The 26202-nt window shown below is 38.8% G+C and overlaps 1 protein-coding gene across 4 annotated transcripts; it reads left to right on the top strand.

Moving 5' to 3' along the window:
- The first annotated feature begins 5852 nt into the window (after window positions 1–5852).
- Window positions 5853–26127, top strand: LOC126380522 (uncharacterized). Of its 4 annotated transcripts, none has more exons than XM_050029989.1 (7): window positions 5853–5920; window positions 11647–11841; window positions 12285–12471; window positions 17335–17510; window positions 17832–18045; window positions 18659–18761; window positions 25073–26127. In XM_050029989.1, exons 2-7 carry the CDS (start codon window positions 11662–11664, stop codon window positions 25293–25295), a joined length of 1083 nt encoding a protein of 360 aa, XP_049885946.1. In that variant the 5' UTR covers window positions 5853–5920; window positions 11647–11661; the 3' UTR covers window positions 25296–26127. The 4 variants fall into 4 exon arrangements, with proteins under 4 accessions (XP_049885946.1, XP_049885945.1, XP_049885944.1 ...); XM_050029988.1 differs by lacking the exon at window positions 5853–5920 and adding an exon at window positions 7463–7490 and having other exon boundaries at window positions 12303–12471; XM_050029987.1 differs by lacking the exon at window positions 5853–5920 and adding an exon at window positions 7463–7490.
- Window positions 26128–26202: the final 75 nt, after the last annotated feature.

Here is a 26202-nt window from a genome sequence, read left to right as displayed (position 1 = left end):
GAGAACAGTGATAAAAACTCATTAGAGCGGAATTTCAATCCACAGCTCTTGTTAAGCCGGGGTGAGCCTGTTAACCGGTACACCGTCAATCCTAATTCTGTCCATGCGATTTCTCCATCAGTTACGTCAAATAGTTACATGGTGTTACCATCTAGGGTTCCGCGTGCCTCTGTGGACAAGCCTGGAGGCGGCGCAGATGCTGGCGGTGGAAGTGGGACTCCCATCTACTGCGATGGAGGGAGTAGCCCTGGTGGTCAACATCGCCGAGTACCGACGCGACCGTCTCACTACCAGTATCCGAAACATCGCCAACGTGTCGCCTTCAACTAACTTCAGTTAGTATCAAAATTGTTTATTTTCTTTAAATAGAGTTAGTAGGTAAGTACTACATGAACTTTCTGAGCTACTAAACGTTTTTGGGGCGAAGTCCAGCAATAGCCAGAGCGTGCTTTTGCAGAATCTTTCTAGATCATTCTTGCTGCTCGTGACCAAGTTTATAACGCAACCAAACTAGATAGTCGTACCTAGTCTCGATAAACTTCTTACATTCGGAAGATCATACAACATATTGGTAGGCCGACACAGTACTGAAGTTGTTTAATAATTGCTGCTTTTTAAAATAATAATGATTATAAATGCAATACGTCGTTTGTGCAACTCCCCTTAATCAACCAGAGGATGTTAGCACACTCCGCCACTTGCTCCATTACGTTTGACACCTATTGATGGAAGTTAAGTGGGCTTCTAGCAATTCCTTTACTTCTTCTTCTGTTCGGTATACAGACGCTAGTTCGCTGGGCACGCTGCACTTGGCGGCGGGAGCTGTCGCGGCCAGTGCGAGGTACCTGGCCTGCGAGGTCGCTGACCCCGTGCCCAGGTTGGCGGAACTCACCCGCGCCCCTCCCTGCTACGTCAAATGCGTCTGTGACGTCATCCTTGCCGACGTCCTCGTCGACGACACTGACGTCGGCGAGAGGACCGGCCAGCCGCGCAAGAGAAAGAGAACTCATTAGTTTCTTTTTTCTGGTCTACTGATGTTTTCTGCACAAGGTTACCACAAATGTCTAACTTTTAGTTGTAGATCAATCAATGTGCTCTACATTTCTTAAGTAGGTACTATAATTTAACTATAATATTGTCTGTAATACACCTACTAGTACTTACTTACTTAGTTGGAAAAGCTTGATAGTTGGATGCTAGGAAGTGATTTATTACAGGATATATTTTTACAAAAAAAATAATAAATACAAAATGGGATTACGTCTCATTTGATTACTGATTTAATATTGATCAAGTGACAATATTGTTATCTAATTAACGTAAGCAGTAGTTGAATGAAATCATATCGTCTATCGCAATTACATTTTGTGTACTTAATACATTAAGTCCTGAATATGGGGCCCATGATACATTTGAGGTAAGTGTAGATACCATACCTACTATACTTACAAGATACGAGTTATAAGGAAATATATGTTTTAGCGATTTTAGAATCATCTAAAGACCAGCAAGCAGGTCGAATATATTCTGACTAGACTGAAATAAATATTTTCGACATAGTGTAAGAGGTACTTACTTTCATATCAACTAAATCATAACACAATTTAAAAGCTAAAATATCTAGAAATATTAATTTTATTTACGGCAAAAATATACAATGTACATAAAGTAATTTCTTAGTGTAATTTATACACGCCAGGCCAGGATTATAAAATATACCGTAACGTTACGGAAAACCGATATAACGATTTTCTTGTGCAAAAACTATGCCGTGGAAGAAAAATAATTCACAATACTTACATTAAAATATTTGTCGGAGAAGAATTAATTCATCATCTCCCCGGCATTATCCCGTTTTCCACAGGGTCCGCTTACCTAACTTGAAGATTTAAGAGGTCCGGAGAAGAATTCCGAAAGAATAAATTATCGCCGACACAAATGTCAACATGACTGTATGCCTTAGTAAGAGCAAAGGAAGTTGGCTAATTACTTATTAATATATGCTTAATTTGATTTTTAGAGAAAGTATCTACTTGAATGTGGACCTAAAGTCCGTCGTAATAAAGTTTCAAAGAGAAAGAAAAACGGCCGCGGCGGCTATATTTTATTTGCTTACTTAATCAAAACTTAAAAGGAAACAATCTAAACGATCGTTGTGCAATTAAACGTAAAATACAATTCGTATAGAAGGGTCGACTTCAGAGATTCTAATTTTGACAATAAGTAAACTAACACGTTCACTGTGTATGCACCACATACGTGCATGTCCCATATGTGGGGCACATTTTTTTCTTGCCATAGTGTGTACATAAATTCCAATGAGTTTATCGATAAATAACATTGCACATGAGGGGTTGATGTATAATTTTCAGTTACACAGTGAACCTGTTAAAATTAAACATACATTTGGTCATATTCCTGTTCAAAAGTGGTCAACTGTATGTAATCCACCTCACAACCCACACGATAGAAGAAGAGTGGTCTTCTTGGCCTGAGGACTTCGTAAGTACTTAGCTGCAAGTATTCTAATCAGGACGGTGTCCACATCGAAGCAATTTATCTAAGAAAGCAATATTGCTATTTGACATTTGCGCATATAAAAGTTCGCAATGCAAACAAATGTCAAATAGCAATATTGTTTTCTTAGATGAATTGCTTCGATATGACCATTTTAATCCCACAGTTGTGGCCATGTTAACACATTAAGTATTAAGTACGAACGCAATTTCATGATGCTATTGAAACAGGTTTTTTGTGTTCCTGGTCAGACTTTGACTATTTGCGATACATATCTTGATGGTGGATACGATTTAATTACCTATAACGTTGTACTACGTACTAAGTTTTGTTACTTCTTAAGATTTAATAAAGACTGGATGATAACTTCATTTAATGGATGTTTCTTTTTATTAATTAGTAAGTAAAAACATTAGAAACAGAATATAATTATAATACCATAATCTAGATTTCTTACTAAATCACATACATTGTCACGTAAATGATAGTACTTATTATATGATCTACTATGTATCACCTTAACATTGCTTTTCATAATAAATGTCTCCAGCAAAGGTCTCCACACAAAGAAGACACTCAAAATAAATTTCACTGAATGCCTAGGTACCACAAAGTTGAAAAAGGGGAGGCCTATGAGCACATTCTGTACCTATAATACATGTTTGATAAAAAAAAGTAACAACTTATTACAATGTATATGAAAATTAATGAAAACCTCCGTTAATATCGGCGTGTGTTGGATGTTAAAGTGTGGGTGTTTGGCGTCCCGGGGCGCTTTGACCAGCCAAGCGCGAAATATGGCTGCACTGCACCGCGCACTGAACCCGCACCGCGATTTAATATCGATACCGTGTACTCCACCTTATTGTAATCACTTTCTATCTAATTGAACATTGTTTTTGTTATGATGGTTTACGTATAAGAGAACAATATGTAAGTAGGTATCTAACTTTATACCAGCGAGCGTGTATAAAGATTTTGGTGATAGTGGAAGAAGTGAAAGTGCTATCAGGCCCGTAGAAGGTGGAATTCCACGGTCTCGGCCTACCGCTACAATTTAAGTACTCAAAGAATAATGTTTTTACAGTATTTTACTCTCGGAGTTCAAGTTCCACGTTGCAGTTATAATGGTTAGCACAGCATTATTTTCAGTCTAGGTTTCACGGCTACAAATTCGCGAAAACTTGATGTTGTAATCCCCAATCGAAAGAAGCGTAAATAGGCGTAAGGAGGATAAAATTTAATTAAACGGCAATCCGAGGCGAACCGCCTCTGGTGCGGGTAATCCGCGAAATGTTAACAAGTTATAAAAATTATGAATGACGTCAACCCGAGGGCCGGGGGAGTACAATAGCCGCTACTTTGGGGTGCCCAATAAAAACTTGACAAATGGTGTTTCATAATCGCGCCGCATTCCAGGCCTCGTCACCGGGACGTTTTTGCTCTCCCTACGGAAATATGTCTCTTGTCTGAAATTACTATAATAGTATGTAATTCTAGTGTGAAAATGCTCGTGAAGGAATACTTATGTGTTCAGGAGGTTCCCTGAGTGTATACCTTACCCACTAGTCGGAGTTAAAATTGATTTGATTGACTATAAAATATTAATGAGTTTAATTATCAAGTAGGTATCAAGTTATGTTGCTGAATTGTTATGTTAGAGTTTAACAATGATATTAAATTAGTTATATAACTAATTAGTTGTACGAAATCAAAGACAGACTAATTAGATAACTAATGAATAATATTTCCAGTAAGTATACAATATAATGTGATAAATTTATATTACTCGTAAATAGTTAATTCATTTAGTTATTCATTTATTGAATGTCCTTTAATCGATAATATCAACTTAAAAAGAAATAGAGAATACTTCGTTTTATTAGTCGCAATGGTAAAGCTTAATCTTAGCATTAAATGTAGCATTATTCTATGTCTAAGATAGGATAAAACTGAACTGAACGAAGTGCTTAATGATGCGTTTTAGTGTACCTAGCTATGTCTACAACACCATCTATGTACACTAGCACTTTCCAAGTGTGTGGACAAGTTTATTCCCACATAAACCTCTGATCTAAGGTCATAAAGTTAGTGGCGGGGTTACTCTTATTGCGGCCCGACAAGGAATGCCCAGTAATAAGGGTGCGTTATCAAAATATTGTGGTGCCACCGCACCCTTGCAATGTTATTAAAAATAATTTCTCATTTTTATTGCCCTACTCTATGTGTAGTCCTGCCGTAATAGATGAGCATGATATTGTTGTTACACTAGATATAAATTTATGTCGCCAGTGAATGATTTTTATGTTAGTAACACTAGGAGCACGTGGTGTTGCCTATTTTCTCCGTGTTGCATACCTAAGTGGTCATCATGTAATCACGTTATTAAACCTTCAAAACATAATTAGAGGGTTTCGAATTGCTGTATTTTAAGGGCATTGATTTATTTGTTTTTTGTTTGTAAGTTGCTTTAGATATATTTGGATTGGTTTTTTGTAGCGACTGACATTTAAAAAGTATTTTATTTGAACTGTCTGACTGGGATCACTTAAAGACAACAAGAATGTATTCATTTACTTATCATCCTGAGCCTAGGAAGACCTACATGTATCATAATAATAATGAGTTTAATGCCAAATAATAATGTCTGCAATTTGACTACTTGTGCTCTGCGTTGTAAGTATAGGCAAAACCACAGGTTGAGGCGTGCGTGAGTAAAGAAGCGCTTTACTCAACACTGTGTGACAATAAACTTTAGAAGAAGAAATTGATACTTACCAAATTAATATTGCAAGAGAATGCTTACGTACCAGCCACGGCGCGCAGCGTACCATTCAGCATTGTGGGTTTGCATTCTGTTTTACCTTTATCTGAGGATATAAAATGTTATGTTCGGTATTTAGCTCGGTTTAAATACTATTCACTACAATATACTGGCTCGAGATAGGGTGGCTGGAGAATTTATAAAAGTTCCTTGGCTATAATTGGTCCGAAAAGAAATCGCACTTAGTTTACTAGGTGAGGTGTGCTTAGCCATTTATGGCTTTATAAGTAGGTATATGTATAACTGCACAATGACAGATATTACTATAACATATTTTACAATTCAAAAAGGATATCCAATTCAAAATGCAAAACAAAGTTGAAACGTTTCATGAATAAATAAGGTATAAGTCATGGAGCGTCTATTTTCCGTGACAGGTAAGCTAAGCTGGCCTAGGATTTGGGAATGTTCTAGAAGGTGATTTTTCCGTGATGGTGGGCGGGAGGTGACGGCGGGCGTGGCGGGGCTCCGCCCAGCGGGCCTGGCGCTGCGCCAGTCTCCCGTCGACCGTCGCGTAGTGAACACGTAAAATCGCGTGACAAGCACGTACCCGGTGGGATCTTACACTTCGCGAGTTTGGTGAGTACGCGTTTCATATGTTTTTATTATTAAAAAAAGTAGATATTTCGTTTGTTTTTATTATAAAAAAGTTAAATAGTTGTGGGTATTGAAACTAAATGTACATACAGGTACCTTATAATATTATTAGTGCTTAGATAACATATTAAACATCGACGGCTTAGTCATTACCCTAAGTTTAATGATATAGAAGTAAAATTAAAAGTGACTATTCTTATTATTTATTTAAGATAACAAGATCCATTTGTTGTCTATTAAGTAAGCGCTTAGATTTTTTTATAAATTATTATTACGCTATTAAGTTTTATTACTTAGGTAATTTGAATATCTGATTTAAGCGGCACTGCATATTAAATAGATTAGAAGTGTCGGAAAGAAAAATAGATTCATTTATCCGGTTTTTAAAATAATAAAAAATGATTACAAAATATACTCAATTGAGTACTAATAAAACAACAAATAAAAACAATTTATTAGATTATCTGATCAGTAAGAAAGTGTCTATGTGACTAATCAAATTACTTTCAATACAAGATCGAAGTCTGTGGTAGATGCCTAGTCCTTTTTGTAATATTGTTAAGTAAGTACCTCATTATTCAATAAATATTATTATTAAAATAATTATTAATTTTTAATTTAATTATTATTAATTAAAATAAATAAAATGAGCTGTGTTGAAAAAGCTAATCAGAAAAACGAGTGATAAGGATTTTAATTATTGCGTTGCAATATCAAATTATTCTCACGTGTTAACTTAATAGGTACTTACTTACTTCGTGTTTAGCATGGGCGGGCGGATTTTTCTAATAGTGTCCAAGCTGAATTTACTTTTGTGGAATAACATTTTGTTACTTTTGCCAATTTTTGTTTATTTACACTTTAGTATTGACAATCGATATAATAACATTTTATTATCAAATGTAAGTAGTTCAGTTTTATACGGAAACGGTGCTCTATAAAAATACTAACTTCAGAATGGACGAATGATTAAGTTACATTGGGAAAAAGTAAAAACTGAGAAAAAAGTGGAAATTTATTAAAAATATGCTTTCAAGTCCCGCATTGGAGCAGCGTGGTGGAGTATGCTCCATACCCCCTCCGGTTGATTGAGGGGAGGCCTGTGCCCAGCAGTGGGACGTATATAGGCAGTTTATGTTATGTGTATGCTTTCAAGTAAGTGCCTGTTTTTTTTGTAGGTAAGGGGTTACTGGGATTTAAATACATTGGTGAATATTTCACAGTATTTCGGAAATAGTCATTTTAGTAGTAACGTTAATGAGTTTTGGTTAATATTATAATTTTTGTTACTTAATAGCTTTCTTAGACAGAAAATCTAGCCTGTACCATTGGTGGACTATGAATAATGCATAAACTCCATATTTCATCAAGAAAAAAGTATACATTCAAAAAAACCTTAAAAAAAATATATAAAATGACACTTACTACCTCATTTTCTTTATAATTTAATTTACTAATTTAAAACACTTTAAAATTCTTACAGAGCGCTTTGGATGTAACTTCGAGCTCGATAGAGATGGAATTAACCAAAAAAATCGTGAATAAATAAATGGTAACACATTTAAATTCATTAAGCTTGATCCACACAGAGCCGGGGAGAAGGGACAGACCGACCGGCGCGCGGGATTTTGTTACTTGTTCTTATAGTCACGCGCCCCGGCCAGCTTGTCTCGTATTTTCGGATTTGTGTGTAGCAAGCTATATTGCAATGCGAAGGTCTATTCTATTCTAAATTTATTATTTAAAACTATGTCTTCTTTTGTAGCATAGCAAGGTGTTTTCCATCGAATAAACATGTTTTAAGCTTCACAGCTGAAAAGATGCCGTACTTATTTAGAAAAAATAAAATGTAGATCCAATAAGCTTCATTCCTGTAATGAAGAACAGGTGTTCCCGCATATGTCGCGTTTTTCTAGAGAATGTGCGCGCAACTTGATCAATTATTATTTATTTGTTTCCATTAATAAGTATATTTTATAAAACAAGGTCGTGTTACTTATTTAAAGTTAACTCAGGTATGGCTGAGCCGGCTCCCATGATCTTTGATTTTTTAAAGTTGTCTTCGTAACAATAATGAACAGTACTTATTGTTTTTTTTTTGTTTTGTAGCGCTGTGATCTGGCAGGAGAACATCTGACGGCTCCACTAGTCATAACATAAAAGCAATACAGATGCACTTATACCTAAGTGGTACGAAAGAAAAGCTACGCGATGGAACGTAGGCATAACTTAAAATTACTCTATTTCTATGGAGACGCTACTACGTATATTTACAGCAGCTTTCGTCCTGGATTTACGGCTTCTCAAAAGTAGTTAATTAAAGGAAGAATTAAACTTTTCAAATCTAATTCTCGCCATTTCAATTGTATGAATCACTTTTATGTGTGTGCGTTCCGTAAGCAAGGTAGCGCATCATTTTAGAATTTAGTTGTAAGTAAGTACTACCTATTTTTATAACCATTATTTTTAAATTTGGTTTACGTAAAAAATCTATTGAACTGCTTTTGATCACAAGCATTTTTCTAAATACCTCATCAAGACTTGAACATAATAAAATGTGGGTATGTTTTTGGTAGGATTTCGACCTACTTAAGTACATAAAATATCAAAGGCTTTATCTAAATAATGTTTCCCTATGTTTTATGTAAAAAGTTGACAATAACTATCACTTCAGGCACAAGGTTAGTTACAGCTAGCTACTTAACCGATGACTACCGAGCTACTTAATTTCCAATCAGTTTCGTTAACTTCATAAGAACTAAATATTAAGGAAACATTTTAATTTGACACATTATGTTCCGCTTGGATATATCTACCTAATTATACCTATAAAAAGTCTTTGTAAAAGAAGAAAGAATCGAAATTCATGCATTTAATTGCATACCTCGTTCATGCGGCGATAGGCAATGATTCTTATCGCACATTTATTGAAAAAGGGGCGGGTGGTAGGAATTCCTATCGCTTATAAATCACGCCCGTACTTCTTTCGACCGCCGCTCTTTTTTTATTACCCGCTTATTGGCCTATTACGATCTGATATATTAGTACCAGATTTTTCCCGATTGAACGCGATATTTTTACTTTGGTTCAGCTATTGAGGGGGAAAAGTCACTCTTCTATTCCGTGGGAAAACTCGATAGAGTAATAAGCTACAAAGTAAAAACAACTGTTGTTTCTAAATAAAAATACAGCATTTTTCTAGATTTATAAGATTTACGAGTAAACAAACATTATTCATGTACAATAGCTATTAGCCTTAGTCCGGAATTGAACCACCCACTTATGCAGCCAGTTGGAGCTTGTTACTTGCGCTATCGTTCTATTGTAGCTCGTGTAAACAATGGAGAGTCGGCAAGTACGCTCACGTAAACATAGTGAGAAGGGACACGCGGCGCCACGCTACCCAATGTTGTAACATCAAAAAATAGAATTTAACTATTTTTTATGTTTAATACAATGAAACTAAAATTTAAATCATAAGTATTTAAAATTGGAACTATGAGATTTGATAAAGTACATGGCTACCAACAGATACACGCGTAGTTTTCAGCGCTATCGGTCCACTAGAGTCGATTAATTCAGACGATGCCCTCAGTCTTTCACTCCGAGGCACACGTTCTTTGTCTTAAATTGTCTCCTGCTAAGTAGTTAATGCAATATGCGGTGCATCTACAAAAGTCACGTCAAAAATGCGTAGCTGTTTCCTGTGCCGGAACATAAAAATTGAGGACACTGCATGAAATTTACTTACTACCTACCTACGTCACTTTTGTAGATGCACCACATATTGCATTAAGTAACTACTTAGCCGGAGACAATTACCTACCTAGGTAACTATATAAAATATGTAGAGTGGGTAGGCATTTTAGTTCATCTTTTAATGGATCAGACATGTCGGGTACTGGCCAGCCCAATTGTGCCCAGAATGTTATGTAAAATAGAGAAACCTCTACTCCCTGATAAAGCTCTCGTACTTTGTAATAATTAATTAGTGTCAACTTTGTTAGTGTTAGAGATAAGAAGCAATCAGTGCAATAAGACATTGTCTCTAAACTCGAACACTATCGAGATAAGATAGTCCAGCGGTTGTGGTCGCACCGTTTGTCTCGACACTCCGGATCAAAGGCTGTTTGCTTCTCGACTGATTGCAACAAGCGCACTTGGCCTCTTGTAAGGACTAATTGGAACCCCAAACATACCTTTAGCTATACATTTGTGAGCCTGTTAATTACACCATCCGCTGATTGGGATAATGGTCATTGATATCTCAGCGATAATCAGATACGTTTGCACAATTATCGGCAGCCAACCACCGTTTATGGAATTCGAGAACGACAGATGACTAATGAGTAATTAGACAATTGATGTATGTCACGGGGATAAGTAGTTAGTTATTTTGGAAATGTAGAGTGGAGGCTGTCTGTGCATTGGAATTACAAGGTGCTCATCGGTGTTCCGTTTAGGCATGTAACGCGATACGGTTTTATAATGTAAATTAAAAGTCTTATAATTAATATAAATAACCGTTTTATCCTTAAAGATTTCCTTACTCAATGTAAATAAAACCTTGGTTTAGTTTACTAGTTGAACTTATTATATACTTAGGTCATATAAAAATATGTCTAATAAACAAGCAAGGTAATATTAGAGAACAAAATGTTACTTAGCAGAAAGTCCTTTTAACTAGTTTATTCAGTTTACTATAAGATTGTTTCTTCTTGTACCCTTTAAAAAGTGCTTCATTTGTTTGCGTTTAAATACTATTTAAGGAACAGATTGTTGCACAATGTTTGTGGAAGTATGTGGATGACCACCGGTGGCGATCACCAGAAGCTTTGGTTTATTGTTCCAACGATGCCCACTCTACCAAAGTGTAACGGACAATACTTTCAAAACAAACAGTGATAGTTTAGTGGCTATTATCCTCATTTTTTGTTTGTTTGAACGGGTCAGTTTATTCCGACGGTCTTCACCGAAAGTAGATTTTGTTATGTTATTTTGGAGAATTATTTTTTGTTTATAGGAAAGACATCTACTATGGATATTCTTTAAATGACAAGAAGGAATTCCTTATCAATATTAAATATGAGTTTGTATGGGTAATGTCATGTTATCTGGCAAAACCGATTTATTTTACTATTAATATCTTTAGACTCCGCGGTTAACCGGTAATTTGCCGCATGACTCGCGTTATTCGCGCCTGTCAAGTGTTAAGTATACATAGTTATTCGAGTATATTACGTAGAAGAATTACTCAGGCAAAATAATTCATAAATATCGGTCTGTAGAATAGACCTATGTAGGCAGTAGATGACAACGTGGATGATTGCCATCAGATAAGGCTCTTAGAATTTATAAAGATGTACCTAGTTACCTAGGGACGTCATATTTTGCAGAAAGTCCTAGAGTCCTGGGTTGTTCAGAGCGCCGCAATAAAGAAAAGGTAGCTAAACTTCTTGAAATACGTGGCCTAGACTAGAAAGATATTGAAGCTTTCCATACACAGAGGTGGTACCGGGACGAGAGGGTAAGTTTATATGACGAGTCGCGCCGCTGTGGTAAAAACGCGTGCGGCCTAAGACGCGCTCGGGGTCGCCTCTGTGTACATCAAGTTTTAACGTCACACTGACACGCTACTTACCAAAATGTGTTACACGCTGGCGATTGTTAGGTTCAATACTCGATACTGACCTTCTCATCATTTGTAGAGTTCATCAATCATCATGGAAGGGTTCCTGCACCACATGGCACCTCAGTTTCTCCATCCAGCATTGCAAAGCTTCGGATGTGGAGCGTTTCGGCCGATAGGTGGCGCATTTCATCCACTATACCCGGGAAAAGCATTCGCTAGGCATCTAGGCGAACAGTATGCGCTTGGGCAAAGCGTAGGCCAGGCTCTAAGGGTATGTATTTTGAAATATTTGTTATGTAAAGTGATGATTGAAGTTGACCTTATGTTATGACACTGCCGGAGGGTATTCTAAGTGTGGAGTTATTTTTACTTCATTGTTTTATTATTTTATTCTTCTATCGTGTGGGTTGTGAGGCGGATTACCAACCTCATCAGTCAAGGTATCAGGGATTATTTTATTAGTCACAAAGTTTTAATCAGAGTAAAAAATAAGTAATTTAAAAGAGTTATAACAAGCCACCCATACCCGCGACAGATATTCCCTCGGGAACATTGAGGGGAGGCCTGTGTCCACCAGTGGGACGCAGGTATAGGTATAAATCAGTATATTATCCGGCATTTGTGGGCTAAGTCAGCAACTAGTCTAACCTAAGCTATCTAAAATATATCCTTAAAAAGGAAAATCTCTAGAACAGCATAAGACGAATGTACCAGATGTGTTGTGTACAACAGCAGAGCGTGCGGGATGAGAGTAACACCCCCCCGCTGTACCGGCACGGGTACGGGGCCCGGGATGACACCAGCTCGCCAGGGTCCGCCGCGTCCGCCTCCCCGCGCCCCTGCAAGGACGACGACCCCCCCGCGGCCGCAACCTGCACGGACTCACACGACTTCTTCACTCGTGAGTTTAACGTTTTTCAGATTACCCTTTCTGGTTGTCAATACACACAAAAATTCTTGAAAGTCAAGAAACATAAACATAGTAAGTAGGTACCTACTTGTATAACCCGTGTAAAGTTTTTCAAAGTAGGTACTATAATAACTTTTCATTTCACGGGAGTTTATATGAACCTATTCAAATGAGAAAATGAGACCTCAGAAATGAGAGAGTTTTTACTTGCTTTTTACGTAACGTATTTGTATTATCGCTGTGGTAACGTCAAAAGGAAAGTTTACTTTGGAGTTTGTATTGAAATACAGTGCTGTGACGTCATCAATAAAAGGGATCAAACCACGTACTCATTGTTACTTAATTTATAAATAAAATTCGTAAATAAATCGAAAAGTAAAATGAGATTTTTGATCTTCTTAGACTGGCTTTTATTTCTAGTTTGGCATTTTATAATTTCTCTTTGACCAAGTTAAATACCCTATTATAGCTTTTTAGGTGAAGCTTGTGAGGAGCTCGGTGGCGCAGCGGTAAACGCGCTCGGTCTGCGACTTTCGCAAAGACCGGTCATAGGATGGGTCACCACAAAAAAAAAGTTTTCATCTCGAGCTCCTCCGTGCTTCGGAAGGCACGTTAAGCCGTTGGTCCCGGCTGCATTAACAGTCGTTAATAACCATCAATCCGCACTGGACCCGCGTGATGGTTTAAGGCCCGATCTCCCTATCCATCCATAGGGAAGGCCCGTGCCCCAGCAGTGGGGACGTAAATGGGCTGATGATGAGGTAAAGCTTAAGCCCCATGCTTATAAACACGGTCCTGGGAGGGTTGCGGGCCGGAAGCAGGATTTTAAGCGGTGAATTTCAGTGTGAGCGGACTCGATGCCTATGGGCCAAGCGAGCTATAATCATGCCGTTAAAATTAATTATTGGTCTACTTTTGTGTAAGGTAAACGCTCCTATTACCGCCAGGTTAAGCTATGCTCTGATTACCCCTCAGAAATTAAGTACTTCTGTATTTGCTAGTGCAGCTTATTTATTTTATTTGTATTGTTATGACTGTCTTCTGCTAAATACATCAAGAATTTTTAATTTTGAGTGAATATTTTGGATAAAAAATAATTTTATGTCCGAAAACTCACTTTCCTCTATTACCGCCACATGAATTGCGGTTTTTTCTATTACCGCCTTTGCTGCATCGAATACCGCCAACGAGATATCTAACCAACTATTCAGATACAATAAAATACTTTATTTAAAAAAAGGTTGTTTTAATACCGTATTTTTACCACGGTTAATGTAGTTAATAGATACATAAATTGGGAAGGCACTGTCTCTCAAAATACAGGTTCACCTAGTTTAAAAGACAGCGTTCCAACAAAAACTGTAAACGAACTGTTTTCAATAATCATCATCATCAACAGCCGTATGACGCCCACTGCTGGGCAAAGGCCTCCCCCAAGGATCTCCACAACGATCGGTCCTGCGCTGCCCGCATCCAGCGGCTTCCCGCCACCTTCACCAGATCGTCGGTCCACCTTGTAGCAGGCCTACCCACTGAGCGTCGTCCGACACGTGGTCGCCACTCCAGAACCTTTCCGCCCCAGCGGCCATCGGTTCTCCTCGCTATGTGTCCTGCCCACTGCCACTTCAGTTTTGCAATTCTCCGAGCTATGTCGGTGACTTTAGTTCTCTTGCGGATCTCCTCATTTCTGATTCGATCAAGCAGGGAAATACCGAGCATAGCTCTCTCCATTGCCCGCTGAGCGACACCGAGCCTCCTCACGAGACCCATAGTAAGCGGCCACGTCTCACTGCCGTAGGTCATCACTGGCAACACGCGCTGGTCAAAGACTTTCGTCTTGAGACACTGGTATTTTGGACGAGAAGATATTCCGCAGCTTCCCGAACGCTGCCCATCCGAGTTGGATCCGACGAGAGATCTCTTTCTCGAAGTTGGACTTACCTAACTGGATTATTTGTCCTAGGTAAATGTACTGGTCTACAACTTCGAGTGTAACGTTCCTAACCTGAACTGGAGTGGGTGCGACATGGTCGTTGGACATAATTTTTGTCTTTGCCATGTTCATGCTAAGACCCACTCGTTGGGATGCGTTACTGAGATGCTCGAGCATGGTGTTCAGGTCTTCCAGAGTCTCAGCCATTAGGACTATATCATCGGCAAATCGAAGGTGCGTCAGGTACTCACCGTTGATGTTGATGCCAAATCCTTTCCAGTCCAGAAGCTTAAAAATATCCTCCAATGCAGCAGTGAACAGTTTCGGAGAGATGACATCTCCCTGTCTCACTCCTCGCTGCAGTTGGATCGGATTAGAGCTCTGGTTCTTTACTCGAACTGACATAGTGGCATTTTGGTAGAGGTCCCTTAGCTTTTCGATGTACCTATGGTCCACTTGGCACCTCTGAAGAGACTGCAACACCGCTCAGGTCTCCCTTTCTCATAGTCCACAAACGCCAAGCAAAGTGGCAGATTATACTCTTCGGTCTTCTGTATAACCTGCCGCAGCGTATGGATGTGGTCTATGGTGCTAAAGCCTTTTCGGAAACCGGCTTGTTCGGGAGGCTGGAAGTCGTCAAACCTGCAAGCGAGACGATTCGTAATGACCCTCGAAAACAACTTGTAGACATGGCTCAGAAGCGAGATAGGTCTGTAGTTCTTCAGTAGGGCTTTATCACCTTTCTTGAAGAACAGGATCACCTCGCTTCCGCTCTATGCCCTCGGCGTTTTGCCCTGAAATATGACGGAATTGAAGAGCCTCTGGAGGGCTTTGAGTATTGGCGTTCCGCCCGCTCTCAGAAGTTCCGCTGTGATTCCGTCATCTCCTGCCGCTTTGCTGTTTTTGAGCTGTTTGAGGGCCATCCTAATCTCGTACAGGCTGACGTCCGGGATATCTTCAGTGTAGTGTCGGGTAAGCTTCGCTCGAGGGTCTCGAGCCATGCTTTCGCCTGATGTTTTCGTGGAATATAGCTGTCTATAGAAACTCTCAATCTCCCTCAGGATTTCGGGAGTTGACGAAATGATTCTGTATGAGGAGTTTTCAATAAACTTTATTATTATTGTTATTTTTTTATTAAATGAATTATGACATAAACTACAGAAAAATCTTTTGGTTTCATAAATTTATATACATAATTGACGTCTGTCTCTGTCCATCCGTCTGTCTCTGTCCGTCCGTCTGTCCATCCGTCTGTCTCTGTCTATCCGTCTGTCTCTGCCGGTCCGTCTGTCTCTGTCTATCCGTCTGTCTCTGTCCGTCCGTCTGTCCATCCGTCTGTCTCTGTCCGTCCATCTGTCTCTGTCCATCCGTCTGTCTCTGTCTGTCCTTCTGTCTCTGTCCGTCCGTCTGTCTCTGCCTGTCCTTCTGTCTCTGTATGTTCTTCTGTCTCTGTCCGTCCGTCTGTCCCTGTCCGTCCGTCTGTCTCTATCTGTCCGTCCGTTTCGGTCTGTCCGTCCGTCTCTGTCAGTCCGAAGAATAATGCATCACCCTGTCTATACGTAAATCATAAGAGGGAATCTATGGTGGCGGTAATAGAAACATGTATGTAATTTCTGTGTTTCAATTTCCGCCACATAAAAATTAGCCTTAAGAAAACAAATAAATATTCAAAATGAGAGCTACGTATGTAATAACCAGTTTCAAAGCATATTTTAATAAATATATAAAGTATTTAAATTAGAAATTCATAATTACTTCAACTACTTGTTCATACATTTCTTAAAAAAATACATTAACTTATATGCAGCACAGGATACTTGAATTCCACCAAATGTGTGGCGTTAATAGATTTTAATATAGTTCATGAACCATACTATAAAATAAGATGATAACATTATGAATGATTGGGCATGTTACCTTAAATAACTAAAAAATACAAATATCATACAAATATCGATCGCCGCCATAGGTGGCGGTAATAGTAACCAAACTGCAAATGTATGCTTCTATCACCGCCACATTTTAAAACTCAAATTAATCAGTTAAAACTAACACAAATGTCAAATATAGCATGCTTTCTCAGTTCTTAAACGTATTAACAAGTAGTTATAATTACTAAAGTGAAGAAAAATATGTTTCATCGGACACAAAACCTTAAGAAAAAAATGTTGTATGCTTATGCATTTCAGTAGTGGCTTGTATGGAGCGCGTTGCTTGCGCGGACACTGCACACTTACAGACCAATCACAAATTAGACTGTTGTTGCCCACGCTCAGGGGTATGTTCGTTTCATGGTCAATTAATACATGTATCTTTTGACATTTGAATTAATTTTCTATCTCAGACGCAATTCAAAATATCCGCAATTTAAAAAAGGTGGCGGTAAACGATGTCGATTTTTGGGTGGCGTTAATAGGAGCGTTTACCTTAGTATGCGCCTTTGTAATTGATAGATTCACGGAACTTGTTCACGGGCTTCTCTTTATTTACCCAGGGCGCTTCTTGGCGATGCGGTATTAATCTGCATTTAATTATATTTTAGCACCTGATGTTGCCGCTCTGTACCCCTAAACCGTCTTTGAAAGCGGCCGATAGTGCGGAAATAAAGTAAACAGGCAAAATTCCTCCAAAGATCTTTCCTAAGGCGTATATATGTCGTTACCAGATCGTAGAATTGATCATTTCATGATGTGTTCGACCATTTCATGAAATGGTCATATTTCATGAAATAGCCAACTTAAGTTGACCGTTGAAACGTCAACGTTTAGTGATATTTCAATCAACGTTTGGTCATATCGTTAATGCAGGCGATGTCCATGTCATGTGGTGTAATAAAAATGCGAACAAATTCTTAGGGTGCAAAATTATGTCAATCAAGTTTCAAAATCGCAATCTTTATATTTATAATTATTTGCTCCCAGCGGACGGCGAACGCAAGTCATCGTGCGGAGTGTGCGGCGCGCGGCTCGGGCCAGGAGTGGCGCAGGCGCACTTTCTGCAGGAACTACAACACCTGTACAGCTTGAGCGCTCTGCCGCGCGACACCACGCCTTCCTCGCACTCGCTGCATCATCAGGATGAAGACGCGCGTTGGGAGGTCGGGAATTGCTTTAGTTTGCCTTTTTTACTCGGTCATCCCTTTGTTGATTGACAATCAATTTGTAAGTAGTTTTAGTGCAGTAGTTTTAGGCGGATGAGACGTTCGTTATGTAAAATTGACGATTCAATGTGTAACTATGTTACCTTGAATAAAGATATTTTTGAGTAAGTAAGTATTTGTCCACAAGTTCGATACGACGTAAATTAACATAAAAGGCGCAACTAGAAACTTAGAGATAAAACATAGAAAAATCGACCGCACTTATTTGTTCTGTGGAATACACGCCTTTTCCAACAACTTTTCTGTCTTTTTCAACAGACATACCAACGCATCCGCGCGAACCGCCAGCGTCGCTTGAAGCTGCGCACTCGCAAGCGCCACCACACTGTGGAGAGTATGCTGGGCTACGACCTAGACGAGGATAGGCGAGAGGAGCGTCCGCGGGAGTCGCGCACTTATGACGCTGAGGACGAGCCCGTGGACGTTGAGGGTGACTCGCTCGGCTGGCCGGACGCGCCTATCAATGTTGACGGTAAGAACAGCAACTCTCCACTCCCCACCAGCAGCTGAGCTAAGTTCACTCACTCCCCTCGGTTTCACTTTAGTCTCCAATCGTATGGGCGTCAAACGACACACACACACACACACACAGATGCGCATGTACGATAACCTCAATGTGTAGTATCTGTGTAAAACGAGGTGTTTTGAATGAAGTATCCAGAGTGTGGTAAGGCCACGAAATCATCCTACATACAAACTCTCGACTAATTCCACCGGGGTAGGCAGAGACTACTGAATTCCATTTGCTTTGATCTCTTGTTTATAAGTCACAATTTGGTAAGGTGGGAGTGGAACACCAAGAAAATAGTTGTTCGTTCTAGCTTTGAAAAAAGCGAAGGATAACAATCGCTATTTTGTGGTGAGTAGTGGTTCGTTCGGAGCGGTACCCGCGACTGTCCACTTTTAGGATTATTTAGCCGGCCTTGTCAATTTGGACGTGTCATTTTGGTCATTTCGATCTTACGTAAGCAGTTTCTTTTTCAAGCTGCTGCAGAAAAAGTGGCAAACTTTTTTCAGTCCAGATAATACAAGGTATTTTGTTCGTGTAATTTGGTCTTAATATTAATCTGTAGCAATGTTCACAGAAAAAGAGCACCGAAGCGACAGTGAGAAGCTACACCTGAGCTATGCCGAGGACCTGGAGATCTCCAGCACCAACGACACAGTGCAATCACCTGAACGCGTGAGGTATTTTTTGTATACACACCCACCTTACTTTATTATTTTATAAACAGCACAGAAACTAGAAACTTGGAAGAGAATCCTTTAGAGCCTGACCAGATGAGTTCTCATACCACAGAGTACTTAACATCGGATACGAACATCTCCAAGCATGCAGGAATCTATAAAGTAATCAAATTACTCTGTGGTATGAAAACGTGAAAACGCGAGTAAATCGCGCTTTCTGAACAAGGTCTTAGATAAGATTATTACTCTAGCTTATAATTTCTTAATAGATAACAAGAAAGTATATTCGAGAACTATTCAATTCTCAGATTCCTGATTCCTTCTAGCCCTGTAGTGTATTAATTCTGGAGACTGGCTGTTCATTCGTTTTTAAATAGATAAGTATCATACCTGTATTATTTTATAACCAGTCGTCAATAGATCATTCAACATACAAGACGTATTTTTTATTTGCAAAATTCGAGTGTACACAATAAAGCACCTTAACAGCCTAAACATATGGTCCATTAAGAGCCGGATTACAACTGCATCGACCGGCCGGCAGCGCTCGGCCACTCAGAACAATAGGAGCTGCATTCCTGAGTGTTTACTACGTTTGTTAAGAAATTACTACGCGTCATTAGACAAGTTATAAAATTATTTTGAAGATAGTGAAGATACATTATTTCTATTAGAATTTGATAAAGAAAACGGTAGAAAATGACTACAACAACAACAACAGCAGAACAAACTAGTTACTTGAATGTTTTGGAAGATATGGCAGCTATGTTACAAAAAACACAAGTGAATTTAAAAAAATGTCCGAAAGTGAGACTTACGGTGGGATACCTAAACGCGCGCTTGCAGTGTGTGGAACAACATTGGCAAACCTTCAATCAAGCCCATCAATCATTAACAAAATGCACGCCTAGGGAGCAACGAGGTTGTTTACAATATTTTTTGAGTGAAGAATATTTTACTTATGAAGATGTTTACTTGGTTTTGAAGGCCGATATATTGGACTTATTAAATAAAATCCAGTCACGCTCATCGGAACAAATGGAAGGAGAATCTCATAATGCGGACTCATCATATGTTAAGCTACCGAGGATTCAATTGCCGAATTTTTCGGGCAAGTATGAAGAATTTCCAACATATAAAGATTTGTTTACGTCGCTAGTACACAATAACGCTTCATTGTCAAATGTACAAAAATTACATTATTTAAAAACAAGTACGACTGGAGAAGCCGAAGCATTGTTACGACATATACAAATAACTGACACCAATTACCAGCAAGCTTGGGAATTATTAAAGGATCGTTACGGAAACAAAAGACTGATCTCGTCTACAATTCTAAAACGACTTTTTTACCAAAAAAAGATACAAAATCAGTCGGCGCTTCACATAAAACTTTTAATGGATACAACAACAGAATGTCTTAACAGCCTCGAAAACTTGAGTATTCCTACCCAGGCATGGGATCCTATGATTGTTTTCCTCGTAGTTCAGAAGCTAGATATGCAAACCCATAAGGAGTGGGAAGAACACGCGTACACTAGTAAAGGAGAAGAGCTGCCAAAATGGGAAGAATTGAAGAAATTTCTTGAGTCAAAATTCCGCACTTTAGAACTCATTACAACATCGTCACAAACACAAACTACGAAGACATCGGCACACAAATCATTTCACGCTGTAACAGGACAAGGCGAAGACAAGCGTTGTCGGGACACTAATATGAATGGCGTGTTACAAACCGCATGCGTTTTTTGCGAAGGTAACCACTACATATTTAACTGTAAGGAATTTGCAAGACAACCAGTGGAAGACAGATACAACTTTGTACGGAAAAGCAATTTATGTTTCAATTGCCTAATACCTAACCACAATGTATTTAGATGCAAACAACGTACGTCTTGTAGAGTATGTAAAAGAAGACATCACTCCCTTTTACATAAAGAACAATCACAACGGGAGGGTGATACAACGACTCACACAATCACACATGAAGTAGAAGATCCAGAAACAAGGGTCAAGTCACACTGTTCTACAGGGGAAGGGTCTAACCAAGAAGTATTATTAGCAACAGCACTGGTGGATGTCCTATCAAGTTCCGGAGAGTCACACGTCTTCCGTGCTTTAATAGATCAAGGTTCGGAAGCTTCATTTGTAACAGCAAGAGTAGTTGACTTATTGAACTTAAAGAAAAGCGAAAGCAATTGCACCGTGTATGGCGTAGGTGAAGGGAAACAGTCAATCAAACACAAGGTAGAAATGCCTCTGTTATTAAAAACAAAAGCACCTTTGGCTGTAAAGGCTTACGTAATGAAAACGATTTCATCCAATCTACCAGCAAAGAAGATTAAAGTCAATTGGCAAGAAATTGAAGGGATTAAATTAGCCGACTCCACATGCTGCAACCCGAGTAAGATAGATATATTACTCGGCGCTGACGTTTTCTGCAAGATTATTGAAGATGGATTGATACGACTTCAAGATGGTTTAGTGGCTCAAAGAACAAGTTTAGGGTGGATATTATCAGGACAAACAAACAACAGATCGGTCGAACTAAACATGGTAACAAGTCTACTAGTGAGAGAAGACAATGATCTGCTGCGAAAATTTTGGGAGATAGAAAAGGACCTGTACACAAAAAAGAAAATTTTGACAAAGGAAGAAGAAGAATGTGAAACAATATATAAAACCACTACAAAAAGAAATGAAGAAGGCAGGTATGTTGTGCATCTACCCTTAAAACAAACCACTGAAGACACAATCAAACAAGTAGGAGATACAAAACAACAAGCTATTAGAAGATTCAACCAGTTAGAACGAAAGTTTGAGAAAAATACAAAACTAAAAGAAGAATACACAAAGGTCATAGAAGAATACATAAGTATGAAACACATGAAGAAGAATGATAACAAAGAAGATAAGAACACAATTTACTTACCTCACCATGCGGTCATTAGAGAAGACAAGGATACAACCAAGGTACGAGTAGTCTTCGACGCCTCAGCCAAGGGCACCGAAGGTCTGTCTCTTAATGACACCATGATGGTCGGTCCTGTTTTACAACCCGATCTTCGGAGTTTAATAATCTGCTGGAGAAGATACAAAATCTGCGTAGTAGGGGATATTATCAAAATGTATAGAATGGTGGAGATGACAGAAGAACACACAAGCTTACAATGTATTGTGTGGCGAAACAACCCAGATGAAAAATTAGAAAGTTACAAACTCCAGACAGTAACATTCGGTACTGCAGCAGCACCATACCTCGCAGTTAGAACTCTCATTCAACTTGCCGACGATGAAGCACATACGTATCCACAAGCTGCAGAAGCCATAAAGAACTCATTCTATATGGACGATTTAATGTCAGGACATGATGATTTAGACAGAGCAAAGTTATTGTGTAAAGAAATCAATGAAGTATTGAAACGAGGAGGTTTTGTCATGCAAAAATGGTCTAGTAACTCTAACGAGCTACTAAGATATATACAACAAGAGGAAAATCAACAACACAAGGAACGAACACAGAATGAAGAAAGGGAAAAATTGGAAATTAAAATGGACAAGATTATAAAAATACTAGGGCTAACATGGAACAGAAAAGAAGACACATTTAACATAACAGTCAACCTACCTGAAATGAAACAGCCAGTGACAAAGCGAACCGTTCTATCTGACGTCGCACGATTGTTCGATCCCTTTGGGTGGCTGTCACCAGTAGTTATTACAGCCAAAATAATGATACAAAGGTTATGGTTGCATAATCTGGGATGGGATGATGACCTACCTGCAGATGTGGTAGAAGAATGGACACAGTATAGAGAAGGTTTAACTCACCTGCGAACAATTAAAATTCCACGCTGGCTGCATACTTCACCACACTGCAAAGAGGTACAGCTACATGGCTTTTCAGACGCTTCTACAACATCTTATGCTGCTGTTGCTTACCTTAAAGTGATAGATGAGGATGACAACGTACATATATCGATGATAGCGTCTAAAACGAAGGTCGCCCCTCTTAAACAGCTGTCAATTCCGCGTCTTGAACTTTGTGCCGCGGCATTGTTGTCTGAGCTTATTGAGGACATAGCTGTTTTGTTGAACGTGGAGAAGAATAACATCTTTGCTTACACAGATTCTATGGTTGTACTATCGTGGCTTCATTCACAGCCAAATCGATGGAGAACTTTTGTTGCCAATCGAGTTGCCGAAATATTAAGAATTCTGGACAATGACAATTGGAGACATGTACCATCCGCTGAAAACCCTGCCGATATCGCCACCAGAGGTATTAAAGCATGCGATCTGGCTGACCAGGAGCTTTGGTGGACTGGACCTAAGTGGTTACAATCAATAAAGTTGGAACACACAACTTGTGAGGTCCCATCAACAGATTTGGAAGCAAAGAGCACATTTCATATTTATTCAGAAAAGGAAGAAATGTCCATTTGGGAAAGATTTTCCACAATTTCAAGAATGAAGAGGGTTTTGGCTTACTGTAAACGATTTCTAAATAAAAAACACAAACAAAATTGGGGAGAATATTTAACAACGGAAGAGTTGGATTTAATTCTACAAAAATGTCTAAAGTATTATCAAGGAAGAGTATATGAAAGAGAAATAGAAGAAATTCAAAGGGATGGAAAGGTCAAGAAAAGAAGTCCTCTTATAACACTGTCACCGTTCTTAGATAAGAATGGCATATTGAGAGTTGGAGGACGATTAAATAATGCCACTATAGCAGACACAACAAAACACCCCATAATCATTCCACGCAGTCAACACATAACTAAGCTTTTAATACAGGAAGCTCATACAAAAACGCTACATGGTGGAATTCAAGCCATGATGGCGTATGTCCGTAGCAAGTACTGGATTATTGGGCTAAAAGCAGCCATCAGGAAATGCATTAGAATGTGCAAAATTTGCATAATTGACAAGGCAAAGGTAAGGAACCAGTTCATGGGACAATTGCCGGCTGTAAGAGTTACCCAACACCGGGCCTTTCTAAACAGTGGGGTAGATTATGCTGGACCTGTAGAAATTAGAATGTCAAAGGGTCGTGGCTATCATGCAACAAAGGGATACATCTGCTTATTTGTGTGCATGGCCACGCGAGCAATTCATTTAGAAGCCGTAACAGATCTAACTTCACAAGCATTTATTGCTGCATTTAGAAGATTTGTTTCTCGGAGAGGTCCATGCGCACACTTATGGAGTGACAACGGCACCAATTTTGTTGGTGCCGCAAGGGAGTTGAAGGAGTTATTTGAAAAGGGCAAGGCTAATATGGCACGAGAAGTAGCTGAACTCTTGAGTAATGACGGCACCACTTGGCACTTTATTCCTCCTAAAATGCCAAGTTATGGTGGATTATGGGAAGCGGGAGTTCAGTCAGCCAAGCGCCATTTAACAAGGGTTAATGGGGCTTCCAAACTGACTTATGAAGAAATGGCAACGCTTCTAACACAAATTGAAGCATGCCTTAACTCGCGTCCACTTTGTCTACTGGATAATACAACTGAAACACTCGACCCACTCACACCGGGGCACTTTCTAATCGGAGAACCCCTGATCAGCGTCCCTGATGTCAACCATGAAAACAAAAACATTAACTTGCTTACTAGATGGCAAATAATACAAAAGATGACACAAAATTTTTGGCGTAGGTGGCAGTCTGAGTACTTGAACACCATGCAGCAAAGATATAAATGGCAAGAGCAAGTTCCATCGCCGTCGATCGGAGACATAGTCGTCATAAAACAAGATGACTTGCCACCTACAAAATGGTTACTAGGAAAGATATCAGCACTTCACCCAGGAGCCGACAATCTGGTGCGTGTAGTAACTGTCCAATGTAAGGGAAATACTCAAATGAAGCGACCCTTATCGAAGCTCATACTCCTTCCTAATAAACCTGAGAATAATTGAGTATTAATTGAGTGTACGTTTGGACAATTTTGAAATGTCTTATACTTACCATGATATTTTGTATTATATTCGGAATTTTGCATGAAGTTTGTTATATTACATTATTGAAATTTAGAAGATACAGTCCATTTGCTATGTTATTGTTATTTTAGTTAAAAACAATTGTTTTTGGTGGGCGGCATGTTCATTCGTTTTTAAATAGATAAGTATCATACCTGTATTATTTTATAACCAGTCGTCAATAGATCATTCAACATACAAGACGTATTTTTTATTTGCAAAATTCGAGTGTACACAATAAAGCACCTTAACAGCCTAAACACTGGCCTTAATTTCAATTATTTTCTTCTAATCTATACCACTAACTAATCAGTGAGACTTTCCAGGATTGAGACACCGAAGCCCTTGTCTTTGGAGTGCGCAAAGACCGCGGAGCCAGCGGAGCGTCCGGCAGAGGTGACCACATCGGAGCCGTGGCCCACTGTGACCTCCGTGGCCGCGCCCCCCGCTGATGCATGGCCTGCGCTCGCCGCCGAGGCCTATATCCAAGCCACTCGCCACAAGATGGAGGGCGAAAACCTACCCTCTTCTACAGACTCACGCAACTAAATCATTTTTAAAGCTATTCAAAACAAAAACATTTCCTTTACTTAACATTACCTTCTGCGCTTCGAATTTTTTTTGTCCGGTTGGTTCTGGAGTACCATGGCATTACGCATCGCAGTGCTTATTACTTTTACGATTACTGGAATTTTGGAACTATTTTTTAAATATTTCCACGTGATACCGCACCCCTTACCTACTGTAGAGAGAAACTCATTAAATCGTGGGGACTAGTTGTCAAATCGATAAAATCTGGTAAAACAATAGGTACCTAGTACCTACCTAATGTACAACTAGATCATGATTACATAATCATCACAACCAATATCCAGGTATATTCATGATATTCCTCTTCGTAAGATTATCGTTTATATTCAATGTATAGGTAAGAGACAAACAGTTTTGTTTTGAATAGCAAATAGTGAATTAATCTTGATGTATGTGTAAATACGTAGAATGTCGTGGACTACACAGTTTCCTTATAAGTAGTAATAAGTTATTGGTTTCACTTCGCAGCGAGATGTTCTTTAGCTATTCTGAAATTCGTAAAAAAATGTAAATATATTTAAGAATTAGATTCTGTTCACCTAAAATTTAAGTGTTTTAACCAAAGTGACTGTACTCTTACTTAGCTTCACTGTTAAGGAATTTATTAATTTCGTTTTTGTTTTCTGTAGCTAATTGTTGATGTTATATTTTTTATGTAAATATTAAAATCTTCAAACTATTATAACGTTAACCAATTGTAAAATATTGTCTAAGGCAACATTCATCTTTTAAGATACCTACATAAGTAAACATTTTAAAATTACAATGAAACTTGAATGTGCATGTTAGATGTCTACTATGGGTCTATATTAAAAAAAACATACTTACGTTATATTCCTTTTTCAATTTCGCATAACGCTAATAA

This window comes from Pectinophora gossypiella, chromosome Z (genome assembly GCF_024362695.1).
Source record: "Pectinophora gossypiella chromosome Z, ilPecGoss1.1, whole genome shotgun sequence".
Taxonomy (NCBI): Eukaryota; Metazoa; Arthropoda; class Insecta; order Lepidoptera; family Gelechiidae; genus Pectinophora; species Pectinophora gossypiella.
The sequence above is the reverse complement of the archived record's forward strand: the minus strand, read 5'-3'. Positions and strand labels throughout refer to the sequence as shown.